General features: G+C 24.7%; 1 protein-coding gene across 1 annotated transcript in view; it reads left to right on the top strand.

Annotated features, from left to right (window-relative positions):
• Positions 1–13,194, top strand: part of LOC100207125 (E3 ubiquitin-protein ligase BRE1A) — a 55,829-nt gene that overhangs the window by 31,719 nt on the left and 10,916 nt on the right. Inside the window, exons 10-11 of the mRNA XM_065807508.1 lie at positions 3,134–3,214; positions 12,987–13,166. Coding sequence (XP_065663580.1) covers positions 3,134–3,214; positions 12,987–13,166 — 261 coding nt within the window. The remainder of the gene's footprint in view (positions 1–3,133; positions 3,215–12,986; positions 13,167–13,194) is intronic.

Genomic DNA, 13,194 nt, shown 5'->3' with positions numbered 1-13,194 from the left:
AATTTAAAATTATATATATATATATATATATATATATATATATATATATATATATATATATATATATAAGATAAATATATAGAATAAAATATAAAAAAATTTCTTTTAACAAAAATGACAAATAACAAAACTAAAATGTAAAAAAAAAGCAAAAATATGTGTATATAAAAATGCTTAATGCTGCAGTTATATTAATAAACATATAACAACAACAAGCAACAACAAGATATTTATTTTCCTCAAAATTTACAATCATATAATTACAGTTATAATAATAATATAAATAGTAATAAAGATAAGAATAAGAATATTTATAATATTATAAATAATAAAATCAAAATATCATTATTAGGAATAAATATAAATAAATGATTGACAAGGCAGGAGCGACTCATGCAAAAACCTGATGAAAGGAGTGACACCAAATAATTATATTAATAGTATTAATTTAAAAAATAATAACTTTATTTATAATAGAGCAAAAGTAACAGCAAAAATAATTTATAATAATTATATAATAACCCCTGGTGACAAAAATTTAGCACAAAATAAACACAGACAGTACAACTAAAAGTTTAATGATCAAAAAATATTGTACAGAATATTAAACAATATATTAGTTTTTTATTTTCGGGACTGCAGTAATGATTTCTCGCCATTATGACGTACGGCATCAACTTTTTTGTATACATGTTCACACATGCCTTGTTCAAGATTTTTATCAATTTTTTTTAAACAAGAATGGATTTTTTTGCAGGTAATCTTCACTTTCAGCTTCCGAATTGTTTTCATACACGTAGCCTTTAAGGATTGACCAGAAATCTTCAATTGGTCGTAATTCTGGGACACATGCTGGATTATCAAATTTTGTTACATAACGGATATTTTTCTCATCGAGGTAATTGGTCACACTTCTAGCATAATGTGAAGAGGCCAAGTCAGGCCAGAATACATAATTACCATCACTGTGATGTTTGTTGATAAAAGGAATCAATCGTTTGATGATGCAATCATTTTTGTACACTGTTTGGTTAATTGCCAGTCTCGCAGGAACAATAAATGGTTTCGAGATTCCACGAGGGGATATGGTAATCCACACAAGAATTTTTTTTTCAAATTTGCTTTTGCGGCTATATTTTACATTTTTTGGTGCATTTTTTGCGTCATCTGAGTAAAATCAAGCATTCGAATTTTTATTTGTATGTTTAAATGTAAAATAAGACTCATCGTCAATGACAAAACACTTCAGTTGCAACTGCTTTAACTGTTTCTCAGTGCAATCAGGGATTTGTTTTTTCTTAAAATAACAAATGTTTGTTTTTTATTGTTTTTACAATGTAAGAATGATCACGCTTGAATTTATTTGCAATTTTTCTTAAAGTTCCAGACCGGTTGTTCAAAAGACCTTTCAGGCGATTGATCTTCCCAGCAGTCATAATTTTTGGTTTTCTGCCTGATCCAGGCTTACGAGACTTTGGCTCATTGTTCTACCACTTTGCCATATAACGTTTAATGGTTCTTTCGGGGTGATTAGAGGCAACAAAATACTCTACGGTGCTCTTCGTTTTAGCGTTAGGATGCAAATTACAATAGTTGTACACTTGTTCAATTAATGTAGTCGACTTCATTTTTGGATAACTTTTTTATTAATTAATCTAAGTAAACAAAACTTTCAGTAAAAGATAAGCAACACTTTATAAACAAAATAACTAAAAAATTAAGACTGGATAACTAAAAATTCAATAAGTTTTAGCTTATCAAAGATTGTGCCAAATTTTTGTCACCAGTGGTTAATAATTATAATCATAGTACTAATAATAAAAATAGCAGTAAAAAAAATTAAATAGTATTAAAAAAATAAATAATAATGACAAAAACATTAAAGTTTCTATAAAAATTGTAAAAAGAAAAAAAAAAAGTAAGAAAACTAAAATAAGTTGATAATATTAAATCACTAAAATAAATTTTTTTTCATTTATTTTGAGAATTTGTTTAAATTTATTTTGTTTTATTTATTTTGAGAATTTGTTTAAATTTATTTTATTTTAAATAAAGAAATAAAGATAAATTATTTGAAAATTTTAATTTTTCAAACTTATTCACAATCTACACAAGACTTCCATTCCATTCACTGATGCACTGATGTGTAATTGAATACTTACCATACTCAAAGTTTTACAGGGAGGTACATTTCATATACATTTCGTTTTCCATTATTGATGTTTCTAGTTAAATGTGAATGTATAAATTGAGTTTCAGTGAAGAAGGTTGTAATAGAGGAAGGTAAATTTTTATTAAGGGAATCAAAAACAAAAAGAAAATTAGAAAATCTAAATAGTGCTGACAAGATAGGAATTTTAAGTTTTTTGAAAAAATTTGAAGTTTCTGCATTATGGAGTTGAAAACTTATTATTTGGATTGATTGGTGCTGAGCTGATAACACTTTATTAATATTACAGTTGCCAATTTGTCCTCAAACCTGACGACAGTAATTGAGGTGAGACTGAAAAATTGCAAAGTACAGATTCTGAAGCATAGTTTTATCAAGACAATGGCAAATTATTGAAAGAGTGAGTCTATATTAAAACTCCAAATAAAATAAAAGTCAATAAAAACACTACCAACGAAACGGCCAGTATCCAGTGCCTTTTTTATTTTTTCAGTTATACTTATTAAAGCGTGTTTTGATCAAAATCCAAACTCAAGGTCATTTAAACAGTTATATGAATTCAAAAATGAGTATAATCTAAAATACATTAGTTTTTCAAGGAGCTTGCTAATGTTAGATAGAATTAAAATTGGTCTATAGTTACTACATGAGATTTTTTATATACTGGAATGACACAAGATAACTTCAAAATGTCAGAAAAAATTCCATTTAAAAAGGAGATATTAAATAGCTTAGAAAGAATATGAGAAAATTCAGATTTAAAATCAAAAAGAATGTTAGTGGGGATGCTATAAAGATGTTTTAATATTAATCAACTTACAATGGTAAAATTGTTTCAACTGTTATGATTATTATGATTTTTGATATTTTTTTAGTGTTTCTTGAATTTTCTTAAAATTTTAAATTTTAACTTTTATTTTAACTTTTGTTGTTGGAAACTTTTTGTTGATTTTATTTTTTCAGATAAGAAAGAGCTGCGAAGAAGCTCGACGAACCATTATAAACAATAAGAATCAGCATATTCAACAGCTGGAAACATTAGAGGTTTTTTTAAATAACATATGTTGTTGTATATAAAACATTGGTAAATAAAGCTTTAAAAATTAATAGCATTATTAAGTAGGACACAATTGTAAATCGTGATTACTTTTTTCACTTTTGCTGTTAGTTTTTCCTATTAAATTTTTCGTTATTCTTTTGTTTTCCTTTCTGATATTATGTCTGATATATTATTTGTTAAGCAATTCATTAAAATGTTAAATATATTAGGCTTTGAATATAAAAGTTTAGATAAATATGAAATTAGTATATTTTACATACTGAAAGATGTTTACATTCTATAGTTAGCGGTAGCAATGTTTCTGTTGTTGCCTTTGCACTAATATATATATATATATATATATATATATATATATATATATATATATATATATATATATATATATATATATATATATATATATATATATATATATATATATATATATATATATATATAATATATATATAATATACATATAATATATATATATAATATATATATAATATATATAATATATATATAATATATATATATAATATATATATAATATATATATAATATATATAATATATATATAATATATATAATATATATATATATATATATATATATATATATATATATATATATATATATATATATATATATACACAGTATGTCAAAAAAGTCTATCACCCCCTGTTGATTTTTCAATAAAAACAAAATTTTATATGCTTAAATTTAGATTTTTGACCTCAATTTTTTTTATATTGAATTTATTTTAAAAAACATTTTTATAACAAGAAATTAATATTCTTATACTTAAAACAAAAATTATCCACTAAATTAGAAAAGTGTAAGTCAAAAAATCACCCCGTAATCATTTTTTAACTTTTCTGTTGTTTAAATTAGTAAAATTGTGGAAAATAAGCCAAAAACAATCAAATTTGATTGATAGAAGTTATTCTAACTAATTTTTTAGCAAAGTTTGTTTTCTTTTTAGGTTCTTAATAAGAAAATTATGGCGAAAAGATATGAAATTTATGAATCAGTAAAAAAACTGATCCTGGGACACTATAAAAGTGGAAAAGGATATAAAACTATTTCTAAAATAGTCCATGTTAAGCCTAATAGTGTAGGAAATATCATTAGAAAATATAAAAAAAATGGGAACTGTTAAAAATTTGCCAAGAAAAGGACACCCAGCTAAGACTACTCAACGCATTGATAGAGAAATTATTCGAAAAATTGAACAAGATTGAGGATTATCTGCACCAAAGCTTGCGAAAGATTTACAAACAGATCATGGTGTAACTGTAAATCCTCAAAATGTTCGCAATCGCTTGAAAAATCGAGGTTTTGTAGGTAGAGTTGCTCCAAAAAAGCCTTTTTTGAGTAAAAAGAATCAAAAGAAAAGATTGGCTTGGGCTAAGAAACATTCAAATTGGACTATTGACCAATGGTATAGAGTTTTATGGTCTGATGAAACAAAAATATGTTTGTTTATTTCTGATGGTATCATACGCAAATGGAGAAAAAATGGTGAATACCTAAATCCTAAATGTATGAGACCAACTGTCAAGCATGAGGGAGGTGACATTAAGCTTTATTATAAAAATTCAATATAATATATATTTCTAACTTATTTTTTCCTCTTATCATAGGTCAAATGATGGTTTGGGGCTCTTTTGCTTGGAGTGGTGTTGGCGAACTCGAATTCATTGATGAAATAATGACAAAAGAGGTTTATACTGACATTCTGAAGCGAAAACTGAGATCAAGCGCCAGAAGTGCTGGCTTATCTCGTAATTTTATCTTTTAACAGGATGGAGATCTTAAACACACATCAAAGTTAGCTGGGTTCCTAACTCCTAAACACACATCAACGTTAGATTGGGTTCCTCAGTCACCAGACCTAAATCCGATTGAAAATTTATGGAATTTTTTTAAAATTAAAGTAGCTGATCAAAAACCATCCAGTTTGTCGCAATTAAAGGCAATTCTCATTGAGGAGTGGGAAAAATTTGACACACAATGGCCTAAAAACTTAGTAAATTCAATGCCTAAAAGATGTCTTGCAGTCATCAAGGCAAAAGGCGCACAAATAGACTATTAATTTTATATTAGCAAAATAATTATATAAGGGGTGATACACTTTTTTGACTTACACTTTTTCTAATTTAGTGGATAGTTTTTGTTTTAAGTATAAGAATATTAATTTCCTGTAATAAAAATGTTTTTTGATATAAATTCAATATTCAAAAAAAAAATTTGGGTCAAAAATCTATATTTAAGCATATAAAAATTTGTTTTTATTGAAAAACCATCAGGGGGTGATAGACTTTTTTGACATACTGTATATAAATAATATATATATAATATATATATATATATATATATATATATATATATATATATATATATATATATATATATATATATATATATATATATATTGAGAGAGAGTTTTACTATTCACAAAGCATAATTTTTATGATTTCTAATTTTTATTTATAAACTATAAATTTTTTCTAATTTGTGCTGGTCTTTAAAAAATGTATTTATTTTATCTATTTATCACTTTATTATATGAGTTTAAGAAGACTAATAATTTTAAATGCTTTTTAAACGAAAAACAAAACTTTTAAAAATAGATAAATAAAAGAATTAAGAGTCAAGCAATAATTTATTATGCAAAAGCAACAATATCATTCTATCATAATTTAATATTGAGTTTAGTGCTGCTGCTCTTGGTACTGTTGCAGTTACTCATTTGTGTGTGTTTGTACAGAACTCACAATAATGGCGAAAAAATGTCACAACACTTTTTGTATATAAAAACGTGAACAAAAAGTGTATGCAAATCCAACTTATGTAAACTTTATGTAATGTTAAAACATATATCAAGTTTCACAGTTTTATTTTTACTTGAAAATTGCATTTTGGCAACCTTATATCATTTATTTTTGATTTTATAAAGTCTTTTGTTTATTAAATATTGTTAAAACTTTCATTGAACAATACTCTGTCATGTGATTCTGATGTAAAATGCAGTGGTTTAAGTCCTTGCTCTTCCACATTTATTTTTTTAAATCTTTTTTTCGATTTTTTTAAATACGAAATAAAACTTTTTTGAAGGTCTTATGTTGTTGTTATATGATATATAAATTTAATGTTATATAAATAAGAATATAGAGATAGTACATACTATAACAAACATATAGTAAATACATATAGTATATACTATAATAGGGAGAGAGTTTTTAAAAAAACTTAAAATTTCAATTTATATCAAAACAGCGGTAGATATTTTTTGCGCTTATGTCAGGATAGAGTTCTTTAAGTTGTGTGCTTAAGTAATTAGTTAAGTCAGCATGTTTAACACAAATTAGAGAAACTTTTTTTCTTATGCGAAAAAAGATTTTTAAAAAATACTTTTTTCAAAAAAGTCTAAAATTTCAATGAACATCAAAACAGTAATAGAAAGTTATACTGTTATAATTGTGCTTAGGATAAGTCTGCAGGTTTTACACATATTTAAGAGATGACTTTTTTTCTTATAGAAAAAATATTTTTATATTCAAACTTATTTTCTTCAAAATTAATTAATGAGGTGATGGTCCTAATAAGCTGCTAATGGATTGGAAAAAAATTTAATAAAACTTAGTAGCAACTTTTTTTTTTATATAGAAGTTAACAATTTTACAATAAGAAGTTATAAAGTATTAAACATTAATTGTTAACTCCAAACAAAGGTTCAACTTCTATTTTCTAACACTTACTAAAAATTATTAAAAAGGTCCAAACAAAGGTTCAACCTCTATTTTCTAACACTTACTAAAAATTATTGAAATAAAACGACTATATAAAGATTAAGTATAGAAATGTGGAATAAACTTACCATAACTCATATTATTTGGGTCATGGTAAGTTTTTTATTCCATATAATTTTAAGTTAATTTCAAATGTTGTATGAAAACGCTATCACAATAATCTTCCTATATTTATGAGTGGTACTTGATTTGTAATCGATGAGTCATCTACCCTCACCTTCTAGGATTAACTCTATCTTTCTTGGAAACCATAATTAAATTGATTGCAAAATTAGCATCTGCTCAGGTTGCATCTCTTTATTGTGCTCGCCACTGACTCAAAATTCTATTCTTTATCTCTATAAATCTCAAATCCTTGTATAATACTGTTGCTATATCTGGGGTGGATCTTCCAATGATGCCCTGTCTCTTTTTAGACTAGGTGCAAAAACGCATTGTAAACATAGTTGGACCTGCTTTTGCAGCCAACCTCCAACCATTATCACATTGTCATAATATTGCTTCTCTTTCTCTTTTCTACAAATACTATAATTGGCACTGCTCTAAAGAGCTAGCATCTCTTGTGCCATCTTCTAAAATTAATTCTCATATTACTCATCATTCAATTAAGTCTCATCCTTTTACTGTGACTGTTCCTAAGTGCTCTAAAAGCTCTTATTTATAAAATTCCATAACCAGCTGCAAAAATCTCTTTAAAATGTAGAAACATTTTATTGCAACTAAAACTTTGAAACATTTTATTGCAACTAAAACTTTGAAACATTTAATTGAAACATGTAAAATAAAAGCAAAAAAGCTTATTCTAATTCTTTTATTTTTTATTTTAGTATTATCTAAATATTTGATTTTTTAAGGTTTAGTTTTTAGGTTTAGTTAGTATATCTTTTGGTTTGAACTTTTATTGGTTCAGTTTAAACTTTTATCAGTTCAGACTAAGATTTTACTAAAACTCTCTCACATGCTATTTAAAAGCATTGAAGTGAGAAACAAAAGCAAACAGAAAAACTTTCAAATGTATTTTTGTACACAAAATTTTGTAAATTTAAAAACAATTAAAGTCTGTATAAAACAAGTTATGTACATAATGTACCCCGTTCCTATTTAAAAATTTTATTTATAGCTCTAACTTCCACCCCACGTGGAGGGGGAGGCAAAAAAAAATTTGTTACTTTAATTTTTTATTATGATAAGTAAGGCCATGCAGTTTACCAAGCTTAAAATCTTCACTTTAAAAAAAAAAACCTTTACTTAAAATAAAACAAAAATAAAAAAAACAAATTAAATCAATCAAATTATTTTAAATATGAAAAAAACCATATGGTTCTAAACTTCTAAACTAAACTTCTTTTTAAATTTTTTTTATTCTCAAGAAATTACCATTTTTGAAATTAAAATTGCAGGCATATATCTTTTTAAAAACTCAATTAATTTAAGCAAACATAAAAAAGCAGCTAAAAATTAAAAAGCAGAAAAATACAGGTTTCTTAACATTAGCCCAAAATGCCCCTGATTTTTTTTTCTATTTTTCATTATAGTTTAGTCATGACAACAACAAAAATGAGTTTTAAGTATTTAAAAGTAAGTTGTTTACACTCATCCATATTTGCTTGTGCATTTGTTTGTGTTAAGTATTTATTTTTTTGTTGATTTCAACTTTAATCATATTTGTTTCCAGATTTAGAATGTCAAAAGAAAGTGATACTTGGAGTCTCTTTGAAAAGCTATGAGTTAAAAGCCAAGTGCAAAATATGCTTTAAATTATACAAGGTGAACTGTGGCAAACATTGAAAATTACAAGTCATGTCGAATCTAAACATGTAACATTTTTGGAAATAACAATTGCTGAACCCCAGCAACTTATTTAAAAAACAAAAGCTTATTGAAAAAAAAGAAGCAAAAACATTAACTATTGATGATTGTTTAATTAAAAATCAGAAATTCAATTGTTCAAACAACCAAAATAAATTAAAGTTTGATTTAGGCTTGACAAAGTTTGTTTGAAAGCTTGCCTTATCTTTTGGAAGTTTAAATAGTGAAGGAGCTCATGAATTTATAGACACAATAAGCAAGTTTACTGTACAATCTGAACCATCATTTAGATGGCAAAACTTCCAATATTACATGAAAAAGTAAAGGAGAGATTACAAATAGAATTTAACAAAAAATTTTCTGTTAGTATTTTTTTAAAACAAAAAAGCATACTAAACCTTTATCAAAGACTATAGCAGCATTATTGTTTTAGTTGCTTAAGAAATTGATGAAATTAATTCAGAATTGCGCTGCAACAATTATATAATCCAACTAGTTATTATTAAAGCTTAAATTATCTAAAACTAAAAACAAAACGAGTTTTTATTTTTTTATTAAAACTAAAACAATTTTTATTTTTCTTACACCTAAAGCTTATTGCTCAGGAAAATCACAGAATCAAACTAACATAAATATTTTTCAAATTGCTGAAGGAAAACCTGAAAGAAAGGTATCCTTTTAATGTTGCTGAAATGCTGATTAATTGCTTTGATTAATTATGCTAATACATCAAAAGAAAATATCAATGAGTGGTGGAATGTAATGAGTTCACATTACCCAATTCTTTCTAAGTATACAAGAAAATACTTTTTTGTAACATTACAACTTCAAAACTTTCTCTATTGTCTGTAATGTTATTACTGTTAGAACAACTATGCTGGGTGTTGACAATGCATCAAAATAAAAGAATAGATGTGTTTTTAATATGGGATAGATGTAATAAATGATCTCTGAAAAGTTATATTTTATTTTTCAGTGAAACCGAACTGAAATTTAAACTGAACTGATAAAAGTTTAAACTGAACCAATAAAAGTTCAAACCAAAAGATATAAGTTCAAACTAAACCTTAACTAGTAAATCAAAAAAAAAATCTTTTTTCAAATCCATGCTTTATGCAAGCAGAATTCTATTGGGCCTAGAAATTCTTTTTTTTGTTATCTTTTGTAGAAGGAAAAATTACTGTTTTTTGTTTTTTTTTTAATTTAAAAATTACTGTTTTTACTAAATTTTTGTTTTTTAACTTAATAACTTAAGACTTATTAACTTAATAACTTAAAACAATAGGTTTTTAACTTAATAACTTAAGACTTATTACTTAATAACTTAAAACAATAGGTTTTGAATCGCTGCGCTTTAATGTCTTCGAAACTGCAAATAATTTGCAAATCAATGATTTTTGTGACGTAATACGCAATTCATATCAAATACATAAAATGTATGGAAAAATACAAATTAAATTTTTGTTAACTTAATTAACTTTTTTTGGTCAAATTTTTCCATTTCCTTGTTTTGTCATCAAAAATGATTAAGTGTGCAAAATTTGAGCAAAATTGATTGAGAAAAAAGCTTTCAAAAATTGATTTCAAATTTTGTGGCACACAAACATATATATATATATATATATATATATATATATATATATATATATATATATATATATATATATATATATATATATATATATATATATATATATATATATATATATATATATATATATATATATATATATAGAAAGTAACCTTATATAAAGCATGGAAAAAACTGAGGTTTTCAGGTTTTAGATGAAACTGAAAAAATCTTTAACTGCATAGCCTTAATGATAAGTATGTATTAATTATTTATTGGTTGTTGTTTTCTTTTGTTTTGTTTTTTCTTTGTTAAACTCAAGAAATTTTAGTGGAGTTTAAATTAAATTAAATTTTATTTTAAAAACTTCAAAAAAAATTTTTAAAGGAATTGTTAAGTACCTGAAATATTCTTTAATATAAAAGTGCATAAAAAATATTTTAAAAAAGTTTGGTGTATATTATTGCTATTAAATTTTTATGTAAGTGTTTATACTATTAACAAATAGTAACCAAAAGAATTTAAACAATTTTTTGCTATATTTTTTAAGCAAAAAAAAAAAGGTTTGTTTAATGCATATCTTTTTTCTTTATCTTATTATTTTTATCTTACTTTTCTTTGTGATTTAAATCTTTTCTTAAATTTATTTAAAACTAGTTTTGTAAAACAAATGTAAAGTTTTTCACATTTTTATGGGTTAAAAATACAAAAAATAATCATAAATCCACTATAAAATAAGCTACAAGCATCAATTGGGTGCAAAATAAATTTAGGATATTGTTTATTAAAATAGCATTTTTTTCTAAAAACTATATTTATGAAATAATGACCAAAAATCTAAATTTTTAAATTGTTTTTTAGTTGAATTAGTGGCATATATTACAAAAATATGACAACTGATACTTTCAATATATTACGTCAATGTTCAAATTAACTATCAAGATACAAAATCCTTAAAACTGTAATGCAGTAGTTATTTATATATAAAACACAAAAAAATATATAAAGCATTACAGTTTAAAATCACTTTTTGATTTGAATTTTTAATTAAGTTCCTATACCTAATTTTGTTTCCAACTCTATCTCTGCGATTGTGTCCAAACACAGATACTGTAGCTTCTGTAATAAGTTTTACATCTTTCAACTTTTTGCTGTAGCACTCATGTCTTAACTTGAGTTAAGACATGAGTGTTACAGCGAAAGAGGTTTTTCGATAAATTCAAGTATTTTATCTTCTTTAAGCAGTCTCAAAACTAGTAAAATTGTGTCATTGAGAAAATATTTTAATATTTGAAATTAATCTTGAGCTTTAGAAACATTTCATTGAGGAATAATTGCTTTACTAGCATTGGCTTTATTGTTATTATCACTCTCAACCATTCCCCTTAGAAAATTATCTTCACCAGTAAAGTCTTCTATGAGGTCTTTCAAATGCAAAATTTTATCAACTTATGTCCTTCTAACTACTAAACTACATTTCATCATCAGCTAACATTCCAATAAGAATATTTTCGCCATGAACAAAATAACTTTTATTATCTATAAATTTTTATCAAATGTTCTTAGCATTTGAATCTGGAAATTTATTGATTTTTTGAATCACATTAAATAGGTTTTTGGGACTAACAGTTAAATATTTGTTAATCTTATTATTTAACCAATTTAAAAAAATACACCTTTACAATAAATTCTGCAATCAGCTTTAGATTTTAGTTGGTTTGAAAATAGATACATTATTCTGCATGCTAATTTAGACAATGGGAATGTTTTATAGGTTCCACTTCTAAAAAGACAGAATTGTCATCTATGTTCCCTGTGGTTATACCACATAATCACAGGGACTGACAATGTTATGGTTATAACAAATAAAATTGTAACATAATTATAAGTTAATGTATAAAGTTGCAACATAGTAATAAGTTAATGTGTTCGTATAAAGTTGCAACGTAGTTTTAAGTTAATGTGTTTGTATAAAGTTACATTAATAAGTAATTACAAGTTAATGTCAAGTAAATTCAACATTTTGTTTGCTTCCTCGATTGAATTAAATGAGCTTTTGAATGATTCACTTTTTTGTTGATAGAAGAAAACTTGTTTTTAAAAGCCAAATTTCCCTAATAATGAAATTAGTGTTCAAATGTAATGTGTTTCAACAATACAAAATATAACAGAATGTTGTTTTCGCCTGCATTCGTTACAGTTTGTTTTGAAAAATATTAAACTCGTTTTTTTATTATTCTTTCAAAAAAAAAAAATTTTGTAATTCCTTTTAAGTTTATGTTACGATTTTTTTGATGTTAATTTTGCTGAGAATATTATTATTTTAAACAAATAATAATAATCTCAGCAAAATTAAAACTGAATCTCTTATTCCAACTTGTAAAATTCACTTGTACAGTGTTGCTAACAGAAACTGCAATTAACAGTTGTTTACAATTAAAACTTTTTTTTTTTTTTTTTTTTTTTTTGTGAATTATTTTTGAGATATTAAAAACAATTGCTACATTTTTAATTGTTTACCAGGAATATTTTTTTAATAGTTTTTATATATGTATTTTTTAATGCTTCTTTTTTTTTTTCAAGGCAGAAAACGAAAAAATAAAAAAAAAGGTGCGTGGGGAGATCAGTGCTTTGGAGAAGTCTTTATTGGATACACGTAGAGATTTAGAACTACTGCGAGTTGAATACGAACATAATATGCGTGCTCATGAGCAAATTGCTCCTATGGCAAAAGAAATGAGACATCTTATTAACAGCCTTCAAGTATTACTTAATATTAAATTATATTATT

This window comes from Hydra vulgaris, chromosome 10 (assembly GCF_038396675.1).
Source record: "Hydra vulgaris chromosome 10, alternate assembly HydraT2T_AEP".
In the NCBI taxonomy this organism is placed as follows: domain Eukaryota; kingdom Metazoa; phylum Cnidaria; class Hydrozoa; order Anthoathecata; family Hydridae; genus Hydra; species Hydra vulgaris.
Note: the sequence above shows the minus strand (reverse complement) of the source record. Positions and strands in the feature narration are given on the sequence as shown.